This window comes from Pristis pectinata, chromosome 10 (genome assembly GCF_009764475.1).
Source record: "Pristis pectinata isolate sPriPec2 chromosome 10, sPriPec2.1.pri, whole genome shotgun sequence".
NCBI classification, from domain to species: Eukaryota; Metazoa; Chordata; class Chondrichthyes; order Rhinopristiformes; family Pristidae; genus Pristis; species Pristis pectinata.
This window is the reverse complement of record NC_067414.1, coordinates 25,728,661-25,755,426: the sequence shown is the minus strand read 5'-3', so window position 1 is coordinate 25,755,426 and position 26,766 is coordinate 25,728,661. Positions and strand designations below refer to the sequence as shown.

At 38.0% G+C, this 26,766-nt stretch overlaps 1 protein-coding gene across 2 annotated transcripts in view; it reads left to right on the top strand.

Annotated features, from left to right (window-relative positions):
* phip (pleckstrin homology domain interacting protein) overlaps positions 1-26,766 on the top strand; it is a 158,443-nt gene that overhangs the window by 17,120 nt on the left and 114,557 nt on the right. For both annotated transcript variants that reach the window (XM_052024448.1, XM_052024446.1), the window contains exon 7: positions 16,452-16,612. In XM_052024448.1, coding sequence (XP_051880408.1) covers positions 16,452-16,612 — 161 coding nt within the window. The remainder of the gene's footprint in view (positions 1-16,451; positions 16,613-26,766) is intronic.

Here is a 26,766-nt window from a genome sequence, read left to right as displayed (position 1 = left end):
TGGGACTGTTTTCCCTTGAGCGAAGAAGGCTGAGGGTGATCTCGGAGATTTATGAAATCATGAGGGGCATGGGTGGATGGTCACAGTCTTTTTCCAGTGTAGGGGAGTTGAAGAGTGGAGGGCATCATTTTAAGGTGAGAGGGGAAAGATTTAATGGGGACCTGAGGGGCATGTTTTTTCACACACAGAGTGGTGATTATATAGAACAAGCTTCCAAGAGGAATCTGGAGAAGTGGGTACAATTACAATGTGTAAACAACATTTGCAGAGGTTTGTGGATAGGAAAGGTTTAGAGGGATGTGAGCCAAATGCAGGCAAATGGGACCAGCTCAGGAAGGCAACTTGGTCGACATGGACTAGTTGGGCTGTAGGGCCTGTTTCTGTGACTCTTATTGTGTCAGACTTTGAGATTAATATTTGAAGATTTACTCATCTTATAGAAGACTAAGAAATATGGAAAGTAAAGAAATGAGGCAAAATGAATTAAAATATAACATTTAAAATTGGGGGTGGGAAACCAAAAAAATCAGAACAGATGCTGGTGTTTGGGGAACACCTGATGGAGGTTTGAGAAACAGGTTGCACGAAGTAAAGAATGTAGGTTAATTACAGGTGGTTTTGGAATCGGCGAACAAGTTCTTCAACTGAGTTTTTCTGGATAATTTCAGTGTAACCAGTCCAGTCTTTTTAAAGAAGATTCCTTCTTAAGTCCCTTTTGTGGGCAAAGAAGGAAAACTTGCGGGCTGCCCCCCGGAACATTACGCAAAAAGATGTATTTCTCTGTGTGTTTCGATGTACATGTGACTAATAAAGAAATCTTATATCTTATCTCTTATGATTTTCTCCTGTACTGCTTGAATTCAATCAATGCTTATGACATGCAGGATGATTTTCTTTGGCAAAGGTAGTACAGCTTACTGAGGATTGGTGCTGATTGTTTTAAATGCAGGAAATTCACTGGAACCAGGCATTTGATACCAAATTAAATAACTTGTTCACTCTCCAACCCCCCCCCCCCCCCCCCCAGAAAGAAAGCAAATTGAAAATTTGCCGTAGAACTCAAGAAATCACCACAGTGAGGACATTGATTTTGAACCATCATGTCCAGAAGTCATATACTGATCCCTTAATACTAATGGTTAAAAATATAAGAAATTGCATTAACCTCCATGTGGTATTAAATTAATTAGTTGGAGTTGATCCAAAGTTAACAGTCCATTGTTAAAATGTAAATGATCAAAGAGCTCGATGACACAGAATATGTAATGTATGAATCCAGTCAAAAAAACCTGTGTTTTTGAATCTGAAGGAGAAAGGTTGGTTAATCTTTTGGGTGGAATCCTCATTGCAACTTAGTTTCACCTGCTATTCATGATGAAGCACCCTAGTTCTTTGGTAAAGGAACATTTTCTCACTTTGGCTTCCCTGTTATGTCAAGACTAGCATAACAGATGCAGAACAGGTCTCTTCATTCTGCTGAAAGTTCAAAATAGTATTCTCTATTCTACTACTGCAATATTCTTTCTATTCTCCACCCACCATCCTTGTGTAGTCATTGAGCTATACAGCACAGAAATGGGCCCTTCAGCCCACCACATCCTTGCTGACCTTTCTGCCCATTTACACTAATCCCATTTGCCTGCATTAGGTCTGTATACTTCTATGCCTTGGCTATATTAGTGTCTGTTTAAATGCCTCTTAAAATTAGTGTTTGTATCTGACTACACCACCTTCTGTGGCATTGTGTTCCAGATATCAACCACTCTCTGTGTTTATTTAAAAAAAATATTCCTTTCAAATCTCCAAATTAAAATTCCTTCCTCTTCCCTCAAACTAATGCTCTTTTGTTTTTGATACCCCTACCATTGGAAAAAGATTCTGACTAGCCACCCTATCAATGCCTCTTATAATTTTATATACCTTTCCGGTGGTCATCCATCTCCTTTCTTTACCTGTAGCATAACCAACTTCCTAAACATACTGTCTGACATTTTCTGCATTGCCGATCCTTAGTGGAAATCTTAATGAAGCTACCAATTGCTGTCAAAATTAGTGGTAATTTTGTATTGTATACCATTGTCCACTATAAACAGTTTTAGAGTCATCTAAGATGATTTTCACAATCTTATATGGAAGAAACATTAATGACCTTGTAGAAATGGTGATATGAGCTAAACTTAACACATGTCTAGTGAGTCATGGGCTAGTTATGAACAACCACACATCCGGTCAAATATTTAATGGAATATGGAGGAATTGGCACATACACCAGTAAAAGATGTTTAATAATGTGAATTGATAGACAGCGCGTAAGTCTTAGAAAATTGGTGTAGGTAAAGCTATTTAAAAAAGGACACCAAGATTCTAGGTTTGATTAAAATTAGGGAACTGAGTACCATGGCAATTACATCATTTATTTTTGGTTAGACCACACTTTGATTGTGGAATTTTGATCGTCATACAAGAGACATCTAAATTTTATTCATCAGAATGATACAGGAGGCTGGCTACAAATCCTGAGAGGAAATTAAAGCTGTTGTGATTATATCCTTTGGAGCAGAAAACACAAAGTGCTGGGATAAAAATTGGGATTGAAGTTAGACTGCAATCGTATGATGTTTTGATTGGGGCACATCTGGTGTGCTGAATACAGTTGAGTACACTACACTCCACAAAATGATACTGGGGTTAATAGAGTAAATTGAGGAAATGTTGCATACACTGGATGTACTCTCTTGAGCACTGAAGATTGAGGGACTTAATTGCTGTGTTTTAATACTATCAAACGATTTAATAAAACCACTCAGAACAAATTTATTTCCTATGGCAGCTGAATCCCGAGCAAGAGGGCATTATCTCAATATTGGAGTCAGGTTATTTGGGGATTTCTTAATTCATATAAGCAACATCCATTACAATTCCTTCATTAGTACACAGTTGTTTAAAAGAATTAGGATATTACAAGCAAAAAAAGTAAACCATGTGGCTTCTGGGTTAGGTTCTAACTCTTTGCTAGAGGAATTGAATGTTAATCCCAATTCCTTGCCTCCTTTTCATATCTTTGATTTAAATATTTATCCAGTTTCCTGTTGAGAATGTAATGACCAGGATGTAGTCCTTCAGAGAGTGGGGGAAATCAAGATCTTGCAGTCCATAAAGCAGTTGAATCCAGGTCATAGAAATAGAAATATCAGAACAGAAGCAGACCTTTCAGCCCTACAAACCTGGTCTGCCATTCAATATCTCATGGTGGATCTCCATCTCAATACCATATTTCTGCTCTCTCCGTGCACCTCTTGATGCCCTTTGTGTCTAGAAATCTTCTCCTGAAAGATATTCAGTGATTTGGCTTTCAAGGCCTTTTACAGTAGCAAACTCTGCAAGTTTAACAACCTTTGAGTGAAGGAACTTGTCTTTGCCTTGGTCCTAAATATTGTGCCCTTTTTTCTGAGACTTGGATCCATGGTTCTAGATCCCCCTCAGCCAGGGGAAACACTTTTGAAACCTATCAGAATTTTGAACATTTCAATGAGCTCTTTCTCACTCTTTAAAACTCTGATTAATAAGGTATCATTAATTTAGTCTCTATTTCTTATAACTGTATTGCCATTCCAGGAATTAGTCTGGTGAATCTTCAGTTGACATAGAGTAGTGAAGTGTATTTTTTATTAGGTAAGGAAACCGAAACTACATACATGCTTCAGGTGTGGTCTCACGAAGCCCTGTATAATTGTAGTAAGACATCCTTACTCCTATACTCAGAATATCTACACAGAAGCCAGTGTACCATTTGCTTTAACCACTTGCTTCACCTGCATATTTCCTTTCAGTGACTAGTATATAAGGACATCGGATCTCTTTGCATATTAACATTTCTCGATCTATTACCTTTCTGTTATTTTCTGTCAGAGTGGATAACGTCACATCTACCAACATTATACTGCATTGAAAATTGAGAAACTGAGATTGGTAAATTTACTTGTTAAGGGATTTAAAATAAAATGTTCTGGGGATGTCGACACTGCTGGGAAGGCCAACATTTATTGCCCTAATTGCTTTTAAATGGAGTGGTTTGTTTGGCTGTCTCAGAAGACTTAGTTATCAACCCTGTTGCTGTGGGTCTGAACTCACTTCTCAGTCAAACCCCTTCAAGATGGTAGATTTCCTTCCCTGAAGGACACGAGTATATTAGATGGTTTCAGCAACAATTCAGTGATTCCATAGTTTTGTAATTTTACAGATGCTGTGTAACTAGTTGAGTAACTCAAACATTTTCTCTTTTTAATCCCAGAGGTTCCATTGTTTTATGTTCCAGGCTTGTTTATTATTTCCGCAGTGGTGCGATTTGAATTCGTATCTTCAGATCGTTTATCCAGCTTTTTGGATTGCAGGTCCTAATTTTACACCATCTTGAACATTTATTTTGAATCTTCTATTAACCACTGGGGGCTATGTTGTGAAACCAAGCATGGTAAATGGAGTTTGAAAACCGGTTCTGTAGTGATCGAGTTTGATGGGCTGAACAGTCTAATACCTTTTCCTATTTCACTGAGACATTTTAAGACTATTATGATCTTGATAGATTGAATTGGGAAAGATCATTTTCTATCTTTGCAGAATTTGTAATAAAAAGATATAAAGACAATGTGCAATGAGAAATTTCTTTCTGTAAAAAGTTGTTGGACCGTAGAATACTTTGCCTCATGTTGTTGAGGCAGAGAGCATTGTATCCTTAACAGAAAATTAAATACATGTTTAAAGTAGTGAAAGATGGAGGTAAAGGAAGAAAGACTAGTGTTTGATTGTTCTAATACAATACTACAGCCAAATAGTTTTAATACGTACTAGTGCACATCTTCCTGCAAAATCCACCCAGATCTGTTGACAGATAAGTGTATAATTCCTAAGCATTGGCTAAACTGCAGCCTTCTGTATAGCAGAGTTCTCAGACTGGGAAATGTGGCCATTGATGTAGCGCTAGGTTAGTCCTGGCATAACGACAGCAGTCCCATTAAAATGGACAGGGAATTAGCTATTTATTTATTTACTGGGTAGCACAGTGGTGCTGCAGATGGTGCAGCTGTCTTGTAGCTCGAGTGACCTGGGTTCAGTTCTGACCTCCAGTGCTGTCTATGTGGAGTTTGCACATTTTTCCTGTGACCAGGTGGGTTTCCTCACAGTGCTCTCACATCCAAAAAAACATGCTGGTTGTTAGGTTAATTGGCTGCTGTACATTAGATTGGTGGAACACTTGGGGGTAGGTGTTCATGGGTACATGTGAGACAATAAGTTAGAAGGAAGGAAGTGGTGGAATGGGATTTCTTGGAGTCAGTATTGAATGACCTTCTACAAGTTAATTAAGTCATTTTAATTGTTTTTGTGTATGTTTTCTTTAGCCTTTTTTTTGAAAAAGTAGTAATTATTTAACATTTTTCTTTAAACACATCCCAAGTGATTTGCTAACATTCAATAATAGTGACAGCTTTAACGGCTGGTGAGCCTAATCAGAGCTGTTTTGTAGGCACTTGATCAGCTGACCAGAGAGAGGTTCCATGTTGCTCAATGCTGTGCTGGGCCTTGCTGGCGTACTGGGAGCCAGCCTCCCCTTGGAAGAACGTGTTGGGTCATGAGTACTACTTGGCAAAGACAGCATGGCCCAGGGCAGACATCTAGCAATCTTGGGGCAGGAGAATGCATTGGGGTAAATATAATGGCTGTTTTTCATATGGTTTTCCAAGCGTAATTGAGAAGGTGCTGCAAAGGAAGCTTCAATAAAATTTAGCTATGCAAAATTAAGAACAGAACTTGAATCCTGCTGCAACATTTAGCTGTAGTAACGTAGACAAAATGGATTTGAATCCCTTTAATGACCGGCCACCTAATGTAACTGTGGGAAATAAAATCTTCCAACCATGTTTTTGATGGTTTATATATCTGACGCTGCTTTTGTAGTTAAAGGACATAAATTCAAGATAATTCACAAGAGAATCAGAGGGGGGATGATAATTTATATTTAAATTTTTTTTAAATTTTATTTACAGCGTGGTAACAGGCCCTTCTGGCCCAATGAGTCCGCGCCGCCCATTTTAAACCCAAATTAACCTACCTGTATGTCTTTGCAATGTGGGAGGAAACCGGAGCCCCCGGAGGAAACCCACGTAGACACGGGAGAACGTACAAACTCCTTACAGACAGCGACTGGAATCAAACCCTGATCGCTGGCGCTGTAATAGCGTCGCACTAACTGCTACGCTACTGTGCCGTTACCTGAGAACTACATGTGATCAAGAACACACTAGCTGAAAGGCTCCTGAAAAAGGATCCAGTAGTAACATTAAAAATTGAATTGGAAATACCTGATGAAGGAACTATGATAGGGTGAGCAGTGGACAGAAACTTGACTAGCTAAGCACTTTCTATGAAATTCTGTAATTGTATATCATTTCAAAAATTGGTTTTAAGCTGACTTTTTGGTTATTTTCTATTTCACTCAATATATTCTTCCTCTTTTCTTGAAGTTAAATTTAAGTGGCAGCATGGTATATCTAGTGACCTTGAGTATTGTGACCAGTGCTTGATGCAAGAGATACTAGTGCAGCAACTCATGGAACTGGATGTGAAAAGTCAAAATAAGTTGAATTTCCCTTTGGATTAACCATGCTCTGGGTAAGCATAATAAAGGAGTATGGGTACAAAGGCATTAAGGAGTACTGATTCACAAATCTTTATTTGTCGCAACACAAGTTCCCAAAGACATAACAATGTAAACAAAGTACTATAGTTGTATCTAGAGGAATCGAATTCAACATGAGACAGGTTGTGCCCTTTGTGCTAGATCTGCCCCATTATTTGCATTTGACCCACTCCCTGCCCCACACAGCCCAGTGGTCAGATCTGCACCTTTGTTTGGGATGTTGCTCCCACTGATCTTGAAGCTTCAGTTCTATGGCTGTCCTGCGAGGTTGAGCAGTCTGTGAATAGTGACCTGGCTTTGAGATATGGCCTTTCATTCTTGTTCCCCGCACCACGCAGGTGCTGTCAGAGGACTGTATCACTACTTTTAGATGTCTTTAGTAATTAGAGTTGTTTTTTGTTAATTTAAATATTTTTTAAAAAGATCATGAAGAAAAGTATTTAAAAACCATGCAGTGAAGTAAAGAAAAAGGGATAAAAATTTGTCTGGTCAGCGACTCCGTTCAAATGATTGTGGTTTTGCTGGAGATGCCAGTTATTGCTGGTATCAAGTGTATAGAAGCCAGATATGAAGTATATTTGTCCTCTCAGTTCAGGATATTACAGATCTGACCCTGAACTTGGTGGTGAGTGTAGTAGTCGAACAAAAAGTCAGATGCGCCAGAATCTGACTTGCAATGTGTTCTGCATTTTCACGGGGAGGTACAGAAAGCATTGACACTCTGAACTAGCTAACAATCCTTTTGTTTACAATTGGCTTACTGTCAACAGTTATAGCTTCCACATTACAAAAAAGGTATAAAGGAATTGCAAAAAAAAAATACAGGTGGTAACAAAATTGAGAGAATTAATCTATTAAGAAAGACTGAACAGACTAATTTTTTTTTGTAGAAGGTGGAAGCCAGGTGTGATCTTTAATATCTTTGTAGGTATGAAGGGTTCTGATAGGGTGGATACCGTTGTTGTCATTAGGAGAGTCCAAAGCCAGAGCCTAAAATGTAATTCGCCCAAGAATTCCAATAATGAATTCAAGATTAATTTTATTAAGAGAGGTTAGAATACAGAACTTTGGATAAATAGCAAAGATAAAGAAAGGTTACTATCCCTTGGTACATCAAGGAGAAAAGGATAGAAGGGTATATTGAAAGGCAGTGATTAAGTAAGGTACAAGGAGAAAATAAGCACTTGAATAGAGTAGTTAGACCATATTGGCACTCTGTAATGGGAGTTGTAATTCTGCTTGTGATTTTTATGAAACTTCATTATGTAGTAAAAATAGGTATCTAAGGGGAGATGTCTGGAAAAACCTGCAAAATTGATCTCTTGAAGAAATGCACTTTGTGTTTCTTAGAACATTAATTTTGAAAGGGAGGAATTGATGCACAGTTGGGAAACAATGGTCATTTGTCATGCTGATCTTGCTGTTGATCAGGTAGAAGAAACAAGATTAATTCATAAATAAGATCATAAAATCAGGCAGCATCAAAGGGTACAGAAATGGAATTAATTTTTAGATCTACTGTATGATCTTCCTTTGGGGCCTATTGCGTTCGGTGTAATAACAGGGCTCCAAGTACACAAAATGCTTAACATTATTTTAAATACTAGAAATGTATTCATTGAAATTAATTTGAAAAGAATTAACATATTGTAAACATAGTAATTTTTTTATTGCCAGATCGTTAAAAGATTAAGCATTTAGATTGGATTGAATGTAATGATGGAGGTTTATGCTATTTTTGAAATGCCTGATACATTGGGTGGACGCATCACTGGTAGATGAGGTAGAGTAAGTGCAAAAGGCCAATTCATCCTATTTGTTTTTGCAGGTTCTAAGTACTTGTCTTTGAAATCATCCCATAGGGAATTTGTGGCAAATAACTAGATGAATTGCAGGTTATTTAAACAATGTAATTTTTTAACCTGTTTTGAAATACTTAGATCTTTATGATTAAGTAGTGTTACTGAGCAAAATTTCATCCTGTTAGAAGCAAAAAAGTCTCTGTTTTTGTTAATTCAGCATTTTGCTAGTGGAAATGATTTAAAGTGCTGCTATGCTACAGAATAACAACAAGCAGTCCTGTAGGGAGAGTTGATGCAGGGTACAAAATATTGTGGTCAAACTGCAGCTTTTCTAATTTAGATACAAGTTATTCATTACAGGAATTCAGGTCAATTTAAGTTTTGAATTGGGAAGAATCATAATTATTTTTAAATATTAATAACTTTTTAAATACCCTATTTGTATGCATTTTTTTAAAGTAACATTATGAACATCATAAGGTTGATTGATTATGGGATATGATAACATATCGGAGTTAAGTGGAAGTGGGAGTTTCTATTCAGGATGGATGGAATGTGGTTTATATTTCTATTTATTTGGGTTTTGTACATGGACAGCATACTATGGGCAATAAGAATAGCTAACATAATGTTGTTTTCATTATTTGTCCAAATGATACACCATGGAGAGCACCAGAATGCAGTAATTTCAGCATGCTATAGACTCTTCTTTCTATAGGTTTGTTTCCCTTTGTTTAAATTTTTGTGTGTGTTCCTTCCAGACTGAGGGGTTCATTCTCAGGAATAGTTTATTTCAGATAATGCTACTTTGGGCATCTATTGTTTGCATTCAAAAGCTTCCATGTGCAGTGTGGATTGTGTGTGTTGTAAATCTCCCACTGATCTGCTGCATGAGGTGCCTTAACTTCAGGCTTAAGGGCACCCTGCATAAATTGTGATGTTCCCCCTAACCCCCATTTGATACTGTAGCTTCCTTTTGACAAGGTTATTCAGAGGTAATATTTGTGCAAGCCTCTTTTCATGCTCACTAGGCAGTGAGTTATGATTTTCAAAATTAATTGCACATAATATCCTTTGATATAATGGGAAAATAATTCTTGTGTGCCAATGTCGTGAGCAATATTTGAACCCTGAAATAAAACGTGGCACTGTAACTGCCTTGTACTTGACTATGTTCTTTTAAACCAGCTCTATCAAATACAGGTAAAATGTGGACATTGTTTTAGTGGTCCAGCATAAGACCATAGGATATAGAAGCAGAATTAGGCCATTCGGCACATCGAGTCTGCTCTGCCATTCAATCATGGCTGATTTACTTTTTTCAACCCCATTCTCCTGACTTCTCCCAGTAATGCTTAACCCCTTTTACCAATCAAGACCCTATCAATCTCTGCGTTAAATACACCCACTGACCTCCACTGCGCACAGTGGCAACGAATTCCACAGATTCACCACTCTCTGGCAAGATGCAAGATTACTGGCAAAGATGCGGTTGCATTAGTGATTCTTTATGTAATCTCATGATCTCAGCCATGCTGTCTTAGGCAGCTTCCTGACCCAGGAGGGAGAGGAAATTAGAGGAAGACTCATCCTAAGCTATAGCTGGTTTTATGCCTTCCAAATGTTCATTGAAATGTTTCTGGTAGAGCCTGGAACTGTGTGGCTTGTCTTGCTTCATCTGGAGTTGATTGAAAAGCAAAATGAATAAAGATAGGAATTTTGGGTAGTTGGCATGTATTGCCAGCATGGTGTGAAAAGAAAATAACTTTACAGATTGGCCTTTGTTGCGAGTTGTAACTCAAAAAATTAAAGTTCTATTTAAAATGTTACAGGAATCAAGCCTGGCAAAAGCTCTTGATGAGATCTCTTTAAGAAATGTCAGTGCTATTTTCAAAATAAATTCTGTGAGAGCTGAAAAGCCTCTTTTTATTAAGGTTGTGTAATATTAGGCATTAACCTTGAGCAAGATTTAGAATTTTGACTTTTAGTCATCCACCTCTTTCAATTTTCCCTTTAATATTCTGCTATTAACAATTGCAAGTTAAACTTTAAGCTGGTTGTAGGAAGCACTAGGGGTCTGCTTGGGTATATAATTGCAGTCCAGCCCAATCCAACTGCGGTCGGTCTTGTACTCGACTACTAACGTTTTTCCTGCACCAAGCATCATCTCCCCATATGCCTACGCATTGCACAACTCTCACTCTCTCTCCCTCTCCCTGTCCCTCTCCCCCACCAGGACCTGATGTGAATGGTTCATGAGTGTATACTCTTGAACTGAAGCAGACACATACCCTGGTTGGGGTTGAGTAGCTCGGCTACCGGAAACAATGCATGGGAGAGAAGCGTTCAAGTCTGTTGTTTTCGATTGATAGGTTGCACTATCCATCCTCGTAAGAGATGTCGGTATTACAGCATTTCCTCAATATAAGCAGTCAACATTACTGCCTTTTTCCCAGGTCTAGGAAATAGAGGATTCAAAATTCTCTCATGCTCAGTAATGTCCCATAACCTTGACTTCAGAACAGCACCCTCTACTGTACCAATCTGATGTTTGCATTTCCCAGAGTTGGTTATTTTGATGGCTTCACTGTAAAGTTAGGGGTAGCTCTTGACATCTGAGCTCACACTTATTAGGAAGAAGTTTTAGAATGTTCAGACTATGTTTTGCATTGAATCATTTATAATCATCAGCCTGGTGTCACTTGGTTATCTAAAACCAGGTTAATTATGCAACCATTGACTGTTTTATTTTTCAAAAATGAGTTGGACTGCACTGTACAAACTTAATAAGGTAAGACGTTTGCAGTTTTTATCAAAACAAAGAAAATATATTTGAATATATGTAGACAAGCATTCCAGTGCAATACAGACATGGTGCTGCAATGTTAGTGCTGCCAAGTTGTGAATAAGATGTTAAAGTAGAGATACCATCCCTCTGTCCTGGATGATGTTGCCTTTGAACCATTAACAAAAAAAATTGATCATTCATCTCACTTACCATAAATGGAACATTGTTCTATGTCATGTTGTGGCTGTACTTGGCAGTTCAAAAATTCTTCCTCTTATGGCTTTTGGAGGAGCAGGTTAAATTTAGATCTTGAGGTTGTGAATTGACTCAGTGGCTTTAGGTGAAACGGTATGACAGAAGCCATGTTATGGCCAAACAATTGTTTAGAACAATTTATGGTTTGAACCATTAGAAACTGGCTAACCAACCTGAGTCTGATAGGACCTGATAATGTGTTGGGTTCAGGTATCAAAAGAATTAAAAAGGTTTCTGCTTGGTTTCTGCTCAGATTATAATTGTATCCCTGAAATGATCTTAAGAAACAATGGTGGGATTGGCGTAGATGTAAGTGTCTTGAAATGTATTAAGGCATATATATGTTACTTATATATGAAAGTTCTCCCTAGTGTTTGTCCTGAAGCAATTTTATTAACACAGTACTTTTAAATTTGAAATTTAAATGTTCTCATCTCTTATTGATAGGTGTTTCATCATGGATCAGACATTTTCTTAGGCTATAATCAATTTCCATCAACAGTGCCTCAGTGATACTGTGGTGCAGATAAGGTTTCCTGTTTTTTTTATGGGTTCTACAAATTTTAATGTGGACAGTGTCAGTGAGATCTCAGTTATGTCATTGCCTGTGAAGGTAAATATGGTGGACCTCATTCCAAGTTGCTTTTTAAATGTCCATTGTAAAGTTATGCCTTGTTGGAGCCATGATGTCTTCCTGTGAGCACTGTTGTTTGAAATAGCTTCAATAGCTACATGTTAAAGGCCAGATTGTCAAGGAGCAGCTTGAAAACTGAATTCCAGTACTGTTTTGATTTTGCTTTAAGTACTATTTCAAGGAAAAAAAAACAAGCATGCTATAAGAATTTAAGAAAGTTTTGATTGAAAAAATCATAGATTCTTTTTGTACCTGATTGTGATGCCCTAACCTTTTTGTAAAAATATTCCACTATGAGTAAAGCCAGTCAAAGGGTTCTGCACATTTCCAGTAATAAGAGAAATCATAAGCAGTAAATATTATAAATAATCAGATAAATACTCTTGGTGGTGTTTGGGATGTAAATATTTTTTGAGACATTGAGGGAAAGATGAGAAGGTTATTAAAAATCATGTGGATTGCTTGTCTTCGTCAACTGAAATGTGGTGTATAAAATCGCCAGTTAGTCCTAGTTTGACAATTGTGTCCAATCCTTGGAATCGTTCTTGAGGAAAGGTGCTGAACTGTTAGAAAGGGACACCAAGAGTTTCCTGATTCATTTAGTTAGAAATGACTGACATAGAGTACAGGAATTTGGGTCACAGTGTCTGTGGCAGCTATTTGGGTCTCTGCCAATTCATTTTCTTTTAAACCAATTTCGTATTTATGTCGCATCTTCATCAGTCCTTTCTGTTACATCATCAATACACCCAATCTGTTCAGTCAAACGTAATTTGCCTTCAGTAAATCAGTGCTGGCTGTCATTTTTAAGCTTGTATTTTTCTGGGTGATCAACTTTGTCTTCAATTATTGTCTCTGAACATTTCTCCACGATTGATACTACATTGATTTTTCTGAATACTGTCATGTTTATGTCTCTTCCACTTTTTCTTGTATCCTGTGCCATTATCCAATACCCAAGGAAGATGGGAAGATTGTGACTTTTATTCTCCTCTTTATCTATATAATATACATCTCATCTGGACCAACTTTGAATTCTTTTTAAGGATCTCTCTAGCCTTTTAAAAAGCTCATTAATTCCTTTACTACCTTTCCTTTACTGTTACATTTGCAGGATCTTCTGTAATGAAGACAGATGCAAAAAAAAATTTAGTACTTTACCCATGTTTTCTAAATGTCATCTAAATTTACAAGATCATGTGCAGAGAATGGAGGGATATGGGCATTGTGTCGGCAGAAGGGATTAGTTTAGTTAGGGATTTAATTACTAGTTTAATTAGTTTGCACAATGTTGTGGGCCAATGGACCTGTTCCTATGCTGTACCATTTTATCTCCTTTGTGGTATATAAAAGGCACCAACTTCTCTATCATTAATTATGTTGGTCATAGTCATACAGCATGAAAGCAGCCCTTGGGTCCACTGTGTCCATACTGGCTATCAGGCACCCATCAGCACTAATACTGATATTTCTTTCCTCTTACAACACCTTCAACTCTTTCCTCTTTTCCTTCCCCCTACCAATTTCACCTACATTAGTGGCAATTTATAGTAGCCAATTAACCTGCCCATGTCTTGGGCATGTGGAGGAAACCAGAGCACCTCGGGAAACCTCTGTGTTTTAATATAGGTGGAATCTGAAAATCTTTGATATCTGCCAATCTGTTCTTGTATACCTTTTAAATTTTTTGTTGGGTTCCCTGTATTTATTGTAATTTGTTTTGTTCATGAATGTGTTGTGAGTATAATATTTATTGTTTCCTTTCTCCACTGCCACCGCCTCTCAGGCTGGCCCTCTCCCCTCAGTGCCTGTCTGTCTGGCTGGCCCTCTCCCCTCAATGCCTGTCTGTCTGGCTGGCCCTCATCCCTGCCCTCTCCTCCATGAGGAACAATATTTTCCCAGTCTATAATAACATCATGGAGGAATGAGAGAGACAATTTATCACTACTGTGTGTTTCTTGTATGTATGGTGGATACAAATGATGCTGCACGTCGAGATGGTGATCTCAGATTAATATCTTCTCTGAAATGCACCATATCAACAACAAAATGCTTGTCAGTATTGTACAGCTTTGATTATGGGTACAGTTTCACTATAGCCGAGCTAAGTGTTTGCAATTTTCTCTTATTGCAACTAATAGATATAATATAGCTTGTTATTGTTGGGTGTCTGTTCCACGTAGCTACAATTCTGAAGGGTGAAAATTTATTCCAGTCTCTCGTCTGACTGGGAGCTTGTTAAATTTTAAAACTGTGATGACTAATTCTGTGTTCGCAGTCCAAAAACAAATAAACTTACTTAATTGAAATGCATCTTGGTGTTTAGTAAGTGATTATATTTCGCCCCACCACCACCACCACCACCTTCCCATCAATATACCATTCTCTCTCCAAATCTCAACTAACTTCTAGCTCCATGGTACTGGAATACCCATTGTTGATCTCCAGGACCATTGCAATTATATGAAGTCTGTATGTTTCATATTTCTCCCTCAGGGATGAAGCTTGGAGTTGCTGGTATTTTTGCTGTATCACTATTCTTGTCCTTCGAACGTTCAGGGGTGCTGTTGGCATAAGTAAGTGCTACATGTTACAGCTGCACAGGAAGGGGAGATGAGCATTAAGTCCAGCTATGAGTGTATTGATTAAGTGGATCAGCACACCTACAAATACTAATGCATCTAGATTTTCTACAGACATTTGGGAGAATGAGTGTGGAACTTAATTTTTTCATACTGTTCCTGAACCTTCAGTGAATTATCAACAATGGGAGTGGAATCCATTTTCTGTCACCTTTGTTAATAGACTTTAAAATTATACTTTAACTATATTTATTGATCAAAATGTGTTCCTGTGTACTGATATCTGCATAAATCTCTAGTTGCATAATTAGTTCACCTCGCCTAGTGAAAATAAAGAAGCTAACTTAATGGAGACACGGGAGACTGCAGATGCTGGAATCTGCAGTCTCTTGTGTCACAACCTGAAACATTGACCATTCCTTTGCCTCCATGGATGCTGCTTGACCTGCTGAGATCCTCCAGCTGTTTGGTGTTTGCAAGCAAAATTAAAATGGCTTACATTAAACTGTTTTCAGCTTAATTATTTATTTTCTTTTTTGTATAAATGTAGATGCTTCGGGGGAGTAAAAGAAAAATGGATAAACTTTGAGGTGGTGATGATGATAATTAATTTCATTCATGATTGCAGCTGCTTTTTTATTGGATTGCACAGATTCAGGATTGGTATTCCTTCATAATTAAAAATTAGACATAGGAAGGAACCTAATGAAATTGTATGTACCTTTTTATATTAAAATTATCATATTAAAAAGTCAATCTTTACTGCTAAAGGAATCAGAAATTTTTAAATTGGCTGTGTTAAAATTAGATTTGAGAAGGGTGAGTATTTCTCACTGCACCTTTCCACCTGGTTGAACCTGCCCCCCCGCTTCCCCCCCCCCCCCCCCGTGTGTTTGTCAGAATATTCTCCTGTCCATTAATTACTATTATTCACACCAAGTTAGAGTGTGCATGCAAGTGAAAATTCATTCAAGTCAAAATATCTTGCATTTATTCATTAATCCAGTGATGCAGTTATATGGCTGCATGCATCAATGTTCTTATTTTTGAATCTACTGATTGTAAAGTCATAGCATTGCTACAGAAATGTCAATATAGCTGGACTCCTAAAATGATTGTTACTGCAGCACTACAGAGTATTAATAAAATGGTTGAAGTGTAGCCTCTGCTGGCTGCATTCCTTCATGCCTATGACATGTTCAATTTAGAATAAAAATCACAATATCAATGTTCTAGTGTACACTGTACAAGGAACTGTTACTAATATTAGCAGTATAGGAGTTCTGTTTTCTTTTAAAAATAGAGACCTCAAGTTGATTTTTAAATACTAAGCTTGTAAATTTGTATTCCACTTTGATGCGAACCGCTTTTGGTAAGGGGCAAGATTTCTTTACATTTTGTTAAGTACGCTTAAGTATAATCATCAATAAATGTGAAATGCAGTGAATGCTGAATGAGTACAAGGTATTGGTCACATCCTGTATTTTTTATATATAACTGAATTCATGAATTGTACTAAACCTTAGTAAAGAGGCTTGAATTTGTTCATCAAGTAACAGCTGCAAACAGAAAAGTCACTATTGTTTTCTAACTGTGAAAAGCCTTGATAATTCCAGGATAGTCCAGATGCAACTTCATCATTTTTCAAATAAATGTAATTCACTGATCACAAGCTGTTTTCATGTCTTGTTTGTAGTGGATACAGTCCGGGCAAGGCAGCTTACTGGAAGCTTTCGACTCAGTCAACTTGTTCCAACTGCTGTATATCTACATATGAAGATGCACAAGCGGATCCTGGGGCACCTGTCATCTGTTTACTGTATTACTTTTGATCGGACAGGGAGGAGAATATTTACTGTGAGTTTCTGTCTTTTTAAACTCTTACCATCTTTAAATACTTCTTGCTCATTTGCATCACTCCCATCCCTTATGTTAGATCCAGAAGATAAATAATGTTTTAAATGGTTTTTATCTGTCACTAAGCCCAAGATTTCTTTTAAAAATAATGTTTAATAGAGATCCTTTTTCCTCCCCCCTACCCCCATAGAATAGCAGTGAATTTGTTGCAGAATTGTTTAGTAGATTATTAATAGCATTGCATTAAACTTTAGTAAGGAGACTTGAACTTGTTCATTGAGTAACAGCTACAAACAGAAAAGTCACTATTCTGATTGTGAAAAGAATTGATGATTGCAGGGTGGTGCAGATGCGACTCCATACACCTTTTCCAATAAGTATCTTCTGTAGTTCACAGAGCATAAGCTGTTTCCATTTCTATTTGTCGTGGATACAAGAATCCTATAATTGGCCAGTATAAACTTGCAAATTTGTAAACTTGCACAAACAAGAACAATTTTTTATTTATTATATAGTTTGGAGGAAGGGGGAAAGGTACAAGGAGGAATACCCTCTGGCACAAGCATGTCAGCCTCGATATGTTACTCTGTGGTACTGATTTAGCAATTAAGTATTATGGAATGCTGTAGGTTTTCATACTAACGGTAAGTGCCTTGTGTATCAAAATAAGTTAAGAATCCATAAAAAAAAAGTAAAAATATTTATGGTCACTAAGAGTGTGGACCTGGAAACTCGGGCAATAAAAGATTTGAATTTTTCGACATCCAGAAAGTCCATCATGTCGTCCTTTTTCAGGAACCATACCCTGCTCATGCCAATAATAGATGCTCCCAATGGCAACTTTGCAGGTCCTTGATGCTAGCTCCTAGACGGTGATACTTATTAGAATTCTCCAAATGTGTGGCACCCAACACCTTCAAATCTGATGGATGTATCAATGGTTGCTGCTCTGTCGCCCTTTACGTAGATGACATTTGGGATCCAAATCTTCCTGGTAGCATCTGGAAACCTTGATTCCTTAAAAACTGTAACATCTGCATGCAAAGCTCTTCTGCAAAAAAGTTGCTGTAGTTTCACACTTTAGGTATAACAAGCGAGAACTAGAAATTGCTTGATGTCCACTTTGATCCATGGTCATGATTTGTTAAATTTGGATTCTTTATTGTGAACTCCATCCAACTAAAATTGAAAACAAAATGCTGGAAATACTCAGCAGGTCAGACAGTATTTTGGGTCAATGAGCTTTAATCAGAACTGAGCAAAGTTGCGGGGAAGGGGGAGGGGTAGAGAGACTGTTGTGGATATCTGATGGAGAAAGTGATCAAGTGAGACTCAATGAGATAGGTGGTGATGCTGGCTGAGAGAGGGTGGTGAAGATGATTGAAGGTGATCTGTCAAGAGGAGATGGTACGTTATAGTCCTCAGGACTCAACACTGAGTTCAGCAATTTCAGATAACCGGCTTTTATGGTTTGTATCGTAGCTGGCCGGTTCAGGCAAAAGTTCATTAACCTGAAATGTTGTTCTGTGCCCATGGATGCTGCCTGACCTGCTGAGTATTTCCAGCATTCTCCTGCTTCAATTTAAGATTTCCAGCATCTTTTCATCCAGCTAAATGCTGGAAAAATCCTAAGTTGTCATCTTTGGTCTTTTGAAACACTGCCTCTCTCCTCCTTCCACATCTCCCCACCCTCCATGATTTTTACTTCCCAACTGTATACTTGGATTAACACCAAGGATATGCAAATCATGTATTGTTTCATCTTGATCTCTGCTTTTCGCCCACTTATGCGTCATTATTGAGGCTTTCTTTCAAATTCAGAATTCTACCCCTTGGTTATGAAATACTGTGTCATATCTGAATCAGTGAGGGGCTTTATTTTTCTCAAGCTTTCCTGCTGCCTTTTTTTCTATCCTCCATAAACTATCTGTTATCCAGCGACATCATGGTCACCATCTTTGCTCTATGAGTACCAAGGGATAAACTTTAATGTTGTTTTTCTCAAATCTACATGGTCTGTTTTAAAAAAATCTCTCTGTTCTTGCCCCTTTCATTGCTGTAACCCTTGACTTTTGAGAAATCCCCTATTCAAAAGTCAAAATCAAGTTTATTGTCAGATGCACAAGTACATGTATGCACAGGTGCAATGAAAAACTTACCTGTAGCAGTATCACAGACACATAGCATCCTATCAGCAGCATTCACATGAAAAGTATAAAGTAAACATAAATTATACACAATTTTTACAAGAAAAGACAATTAAAACAAAAAAACCAAGTCCATTTTAGCTGTTCATTTTGCCAATACTTCCCTATTTTCTGGAATTCCTTAGCTGACTCCAAAGTATCCATATGCTTTCAGCTAAATACCTTGTTTCTCTTCTTGCTTGATGTTTTTTTTTACCTTGCAGAGTGTTCTGACTAAATGCAATGTTTAATACAGAAATTGAAGTTTATATTTGGTATGGCAGTTGTGCTCCATGATTTTGTTTTTTTTAAATATAAAGTACTGTATTTGGTACAATACTAAAAAAAAGATTAGCTTACAAGCAGTGAGACCATTAGCATGTTTCCTTCAACAAAATATAGTCTTACATCAAGTTGTTCAGTTCAAATTAAAAATATATCGAGTTGGTTATGACTGCCCATAGCTGACATTTCTTGTGTGTATAAAGCAAAATATTTATGAAATTCCTTTGGGAAGTTGGAATCAAATTACTAGTTACTGTGTTGAAATGCACTACTTTTGCAGCTCTAAAAATTGTCAAATGAAGAATTTTGTTTTGCTTCCTTCTGCAAGGAAAATGTTGCTATTTGTCTGCTTTCACTAAAGGAAACTGGAGAAAATGGAAAAATGTTCATTTTAGGTTGTGATGTGCTTTACCTGTGAAAGCAAATGTCATCTGGGTGAAATAGTCATTCTGTGTTGGAAGCATACCATTGTTAAGCAGTTTGAAACAAATAAAACTATATTCATTTAATAAGCAGTCCATTCTTAGAAGGAAAGGTTATGTTAAAGATTTTTTTTTATTTTGATTCTATTATTTTAAAATTTCCACTGTGGTTAGAATGAGGATTTTAATTGCTCTTCCTACTGATGGCTCTTATAATATAGTAAATCAAATCATTGGTTAACTATCTCAAGATTTCCCCTTGCATCCCTCTTGCCTCCATGTGTAATGGATTTGTCTGGTCATTATTGCTGCTTGTGGGAATTTGCTGTGCCCAGATTGGCTGCTAAGTTTCCTCCCAATGTAATTGAAATGGTGACTGCATTTGAAAAGAATTGGCAATGAAGTTCTTAAGACATCATGAGCATGTGGAATTGGGTCATTTCACAGAGGCTTCAGTTTTCATTTATTATGAAGCGCACCTTTTTCTTTGTCCCATATACCATAAAAGCACATACTGTCATTGACCTTTTCATTCACAAGATCATCAACCATCTGCAGCGAGTTCTTTGGGCAAGCATTAATGACTTGGCCCGCAATCTTGTAAGAACATAGAAAAACTACAGCACAATTCAGGCCCTTCTGCCCACAAAGCTGTGCCGAACATGTCCCTACCCTAGAAATTACTAGGCTTACCCATAGCCCTCTATTTTATTCAGCTCCATGTACCTATCTAACAGTCTCTTGAAAGACCCTATCGTATCCGCCTCCACCACCGTTTCTGGCAGCCCATTCCACACACTCACCACTCTGAGTAAAAAAAACTTACCCCTGACATCTCTATATCTACTCCCCAGCACCTTAAACCTATGTCCTCTTGTGGCCACCATTTCAGCCCTGGGGAAAAGCCTCTGACTATCTACCTGATCAATACCTCTCATCATCTTATATACCTTTATCAGGTCCCCCCTCATCCTCCGTTTCTCCAAGGAGAAAAGGCCGAGTTCCCTCAGCCTGCTTTCATAAGGCATGCTCTGCATTCCAGGCAGCATCCTTGTAAATCTCTTCTGCACCCTCTCTATGGCTTCCACATTCTTCCTGTAGTGAGGCAACCAGAACTGAGCACAATACTCCAAGTGGGGTCTGACCAGAGACCTATATAGCTGCAACAATACCTCTCGGCTCCTAAATTCAGTTCCCCGATTGATGAAGGACAATACACCATGTGCTTTCTTAACCACAGAGTCAACCTGTGCAGCCGCTTTGAGCGTCCTATGGACTCGGACCCCAAGATCCCTCTGATCCTCCACACTGCCAAGAGTCCTACCATTAATACTATATGCCACCAACATATTTGGCCTACCAAAATGAACCACTTCTCTCTTATCTGGGTTGAACTGCATCTGCCACTTCTCAGCTCAACTTTGCATCCTATCTATGTCCCTCTGTAACTTCTGACAGCCCTCCAAACTATCCACAACACCCCCAAACTTCGTGTCATCCGCAAACTTACTAACCCACCCCTCCACTTCCTCATCCAGGTCGTTTATAAAAATCACAAAGAGTAAGGATCCCAGTACCTGAGGTACACCACTGGTCACTGACCTCCACTCAGAATACGACCCTTCAACAACCAGTCTTTGCCTTCTGTGGGCCAGCCAGTTCTGGATCCACACTGCAATGTCTCCTTGGATCCCATGTCTCCTCACCTTCTCCATAAGCCTCGCATGGGGTACCTTATCAAACGCCTTGCTGAAATCCATATACACTACATCTACTGCTCTCCCTTCATCGATGTGCTTAGTCACATCCTCAAAAAATTCAATCAGGCTGGTAAGGCAGGACCTGCCCTTGACAAAGCCATGCTAACTATTCCTAGTAATATTATACCTCTCTAAATGTTCATAAATCATGCCTCTCAGGATCTTCTCCATCAGCTTACCAGCCACTGAGGTAAGACTCACCGGTCTATAATTCCCTGGACTATCCCTACTTCCCTTCTTGAATAAGGGAACAACATCCACAACCCTCCAATCTTCCGGAACCTCTCCCGTCTCCATCGACAATGCAAAGATCATCGTCAGAGGCTCCGCAATCTCCTCCCTCGCCTCCCACAGTAACCTGGGGTACATCTCATCTGGTCCCGGTGACTTATCTAACTTGATGCTTTCCAAAAGTTTCAGTACCACCTCTTTTTTCTAATATGTACATGCTCAAACATTTCAGGCCGCTGCAAGTCCCCACTACAATCCCTTAGATCTTTTTCCATAACCAGTCAAAACACACATCAGTGTGGTGAGTAATCGTATGTGAATAAAATCTTCTACTATTAATTAGACAAGTTATAAAGTCAAAGAGCACCTTAAACAGAAGCTACATACAGCAATTCAAATGAATATTTTCACCCAGATTCTAATGCATAAACCTATACCAATGTGCTTTGTGCTGGTCCTCCCAAGGTTACGGTCGGATTCTGTTCCCGTGAACTGTTCGTAACCCAAATAATTCACAAGATAGAAATGCGGCCATGACCCCAGTTCACCCACAGCAGAAGATACCCGCAGCAGCTGGCAAATCCATCCCCATCCATCCTGCTAGTCTCCCAAATGCTTGTTTGTATGTACAGGCTATACATAAGTCAGGCGTTCATAAACTGGGGAGGGCCTACATAGAGTGGACAAGCATTTAAAACAAGCCATTGGACTAATAGTGCAGTTGGAGGGATGGTATGCACACAACTACAATTGACTGATTTATGTCCCCACTATAAGATCAGATTTTCTAGGTGATGGCAATTAAGCTGATGTGCAGAAAGTTATGGGTTAGGACGTGCGTTTTGTACATAGTTAACATTTACTAATCAACATATTTAGATTAACATGAAATGTTTAAAAAAAACAAGCCAGATGAGCATTGATCTGCTAAAATGTACTCTTAATATATAGTATCTAATTTATTTCAGGCATCCCTGGCTTTCACAAAATAAGTTTCATCTAACTATGGTTAATTTTGTCATTTGGTTAGTTAATTTTCTGACTGAAATTTTGTACAAATGACAGCAGTATTAATTTCATATGGTTGACAAATCTTTTTGTCCTTCCCATGGTGTGAAGATACCTGTGCTCTCTTATTGAATGAAGTAAAACACAAATGAATAATTTTTCAATGTGTGAATGATGTGCAAATTTTTGCTCTGATGCTATTGACTGGTTGGGGTATTTGCCTTTGGCTTATGTAGCTTTATTTTTTGCTATAACAAACAGCGGCCATTTGGACAAAGGAATATGCTGTACCAAATCATAGGTTTTCTGATTTATAACATTTCACTGAATGACAACTTTTCCAGGAGTGCATCTTTTAAGCAAATTGAAAAATGGTTGTAACTGTGTAACTCCACAATCACCCTAGTATATCAGTTTCCTATTTTTATTTTTAATAATATTTGTTTTCTAAGTTTTCTTTCCTATTTACCCTCTTTGAAAGGGTATCAAAGGATATACAATTTTGTTTCAGGTGGGCCTATGACAAATAATAAAAATTGGCTAGTTTGTATCTTTTATGGCTGGAATGGATCCAAAGTCGTTCTGAGTAATAAAAACCAGGTACCAATGCAGATGGAAATTGCATTGGCTTTATTTTCAAGATATACTAATATTTTCCTACCATTTCTCAACAATAAGATAAATGGCAGCAGCAAAAAAACCTCAGGATATCTGTTGTTGTTACTTTGATTATTTTTACACTTGCTAATGATATGTAATCTGTGCAGTTTTGGACACCAGCTGAGGATTTCTCTACATGGACTGCTAAACTGATTATCAATTCTTTGCGTATCAAATTTCCCTTCAATAAGAATTACTATGTTAAAAAAAAATTTCCAATAAAGATCCTAGGCAAATTAGAATATACTGACTTGATTATAAATGTTTTGTGGACCATCCAATAATTTGAAACATATTTTTGAATACTCTGAAATTAGCAACCTATTCAGAAATCTGTACTTTCCAAGATTTATACCTTTGTTTAACCCTGATCTTATTGTGTCTGTAAAACCTTCAAGGCATTCTTGGTAAAGTGCTTGACAATTTGGTGATGTACAGATGTGTTTTAAAAATTTGACATTTGCAGGACTTGAATTCAACATTTGCTGACTAGGAGACGAATAGAGCTCTTAAGTGTTCAGATGGTCTGATAGATTAATGCATCAAGGCTGTCAGAGATTGAAGGATTTAGTGAGAGAGAAGCTTGAGAGTTGTTGGTAGAGCCACAGGTGACCTGTTACTTGAAGCTCAATTTTTTTTGCCAATGGAACTATTATCACCAGCCACTGTGCACAGAAATGCTCCCACAATTAAACAGCCTCTACAGAATATTGCTGTGGAAATAAAATACAATTTATTCAGTTCTAGTTTTTTTCTAAGAGCTATTACATTTTTGCTGGAGTTTTTCAGACCATTGACCGAGTTGGTTCTCTACTATGGATGTTTGGCTGCTGCATATTCAGATGGATAAGGTATTGTTGAGGTAGAATTGGCTGCTGTTTAGACACAATTTTGTTTTTACAGTTTTCTCATACAAGATTACTGCCTCAAGCCCTCGCCCCTCCCACTTACCTCTTTCTGCTCTACGACCCAAAAACATACCCCCCCCATCCGACTCCATATGATTCTAAGATTGAATGTGGAAATGAACAAGAGTATTGTAACAGTTTCATTGTAGCTCAAGTAACCATTTGCAAGGTGTAATGTATTCCTTAGAAGATAGTTTGTTCGTGTACATTGTGGCTCATTCAACTGCAGGCACTGATGGATTAGCTAGTAGGTAAGTAAAGCCTAGAGTTCTCCATGTGGCTCAGCTGATTTGAGGAAGTGCCATGTTGAGCCATGCAGTCAGGGAACATCAAAGTCCAGACCTGTTCTGAGTTAGCTGATCTAACTATGGGTGTCAGCACCACAGATGGTCTCAGCATTCTCCAGTTAGGAAAATGGTCAGATTCCTGCTTTTGATGTGCTAACACCCTCTGCTGGAAATGCACTTGTATGGGCATTAAACAAGAACAATATCTGCTTAGCTGTGTCCTCCTTGTGACTGAGTAGGCTGCCAACAATTTTACACATAATAAATGGAAATCTGAGGGAGGTTGTAGTGGCAGTATCCATGAAGCTAAGGAGAGAATGCAGGGAGGAACATAATTGCTGAGAAAATGCACTGATTTCATGTTAATCTTCAAACAAAGCATCAGTAGGGGATGACTTGGACTAAACCAAAGGGATTTGTCGCAAAGTACAGCATTTGTATTTTTGTGTAGGAAGCGGATAATAGGTTATTTTAAATATATTGTCATTTTCTCCTCACTTAATATGCTGTGTTTTACATTGATAAAGAAATGGAACACTGATGTACATTATGCATGTTTTTGACGAAATATTCAGATATGATGTTACGTTAAAAATGACAAGTATCAAATAGATACTTTGAGAATAAAATTGATGTAAAGGTCTTGAATTTGCATTTCTTGAGAATAGAAACTTGTTTTGCTTGTAGTTGTTCATGAGCAGATGATCAGTGGTGATGTATGGCTAGAAGATTAGAGGGATAGCCTAGCAAAATTGGACTGTGTTGACATATACTCTGTAAAGTGTTAATGCTACTTCATGTACAGCTTGAATTTTATACTTGCAGTTTTACTTAGTTTGCTTAAAAAATAAAGAAAAATCTTGCAACTACAAGGAGCCTTTTATAATACATTGATCATCCCAAAGTCCTTTATGGCCAAGGAAGTACTTTGAGAAATGTGAACACTTTTGTAATAGGAAACGGCAGCCAGTTTGTGTGCAGTATTTTTCCGCTTTTTTGATGAGCCTGTTGTGAGGGACCTTGTCATGAGCCTTGTTAACATCAGGGTAGACACCATCAAATATACTGTTCTCATCCATCCCCACCTTGTTACCTCAAACAAAAACTTCAATCAAGTTCGTCAGATGTGATGTGACTTTCCCTTAGCAAATCTGTACTGACTACCTTGATTAATCTGTATCTTCCTGTATGAAGCTTTATACTGACCCTTAAAATCAATTCCAGTAATTTTCCCATCATTGAAGTTAAACTAACTGGCCTCTAATTATTTGATTTATCCTTTTTTTTAAACAGTGGTATATTGTTAGCAGTCCTCCAGTCTACTGTGAGGACTCCTGTGGCCATAGATTATTGGAAAATGGGCATGGGTAGTGATGGCAAGCCCATATATTAGTTGCCCATCCTCTTTGCCCTTGATAAGATGGTGATGATCCATCTACAGAAGTTACCCACTTGATGCTGTTAGATAGCAAGTTCCAGGATTCTGTATCAGTGATGAGAAAGGATCAGCAACATATGATGGCTTGGAGGAGTGGTATTCACTGGTCCTTGCTTGCTTCCTTCTTCTTGCTGGCAGCTGTGTGGTGTTTAGAGAAAGCTTGAGCTGCTGCAAGGCATCTTGCACATGGATACAAACTGCTGCTATGTGCATCATTTGTGGAATGAGTGGATGTTAAAGAGAGATGGGAGGAGGAATAAACAGCAGCTTTCATTCGGTCAAGAGTAGAGAATTCATTCACACTTCTGACATGGGCCATGTCGGGAGTGGAGCCTCTTTGGGATGTCAGGAGATCAATCGTCCTCTTAATTTCCCATTCTTTAACTTGCACAAAGCCACAATATTTATGTGGCTGGTACACTGAAGATTCTTGTCAGTGATGATTCTTATGATTTTGATGGTGGGATCTTGCAATGGCAATGATATGGCAAGGGAAGGCAGTGAGACTCTGTCATATTGTTATTACCTTGTAGTCGTGTTGGGGAAAAAATGAGACAGAGAGGGATAGGAGCAGTATTAAGCTATTTAGCACCTTAAGTCTATTCCACCTTTCAGTGAGATCATGAGTTACTCTGCATACCTGCCTGAAAACTTTCAAGTTAATGTAAATTATGAATCTTGGATTTGTTTGAATTCATTGCGGTAGTTGGAAAAGAGCACCATACTTTATATGTAAGTGTATTTCTTAACTTTACTCTTGAAACTTTCCTCTAACTTTTAGACACCCCAACCACCAGAGGTAGTCTCTATCTCCTTTATCAGCTGCCCAAAGTTCTAGAAAGGCTGTCAAGTTTCTCCCCGCCTTCTTAAGAATCTCAAGTTCCAGGCAGTGCAAGCAGTTAGTGTAATCTTGTAATTCATCTCTTGTAATCTAGGTATCATTTTTTTAAACCTACACCTCATCACTTC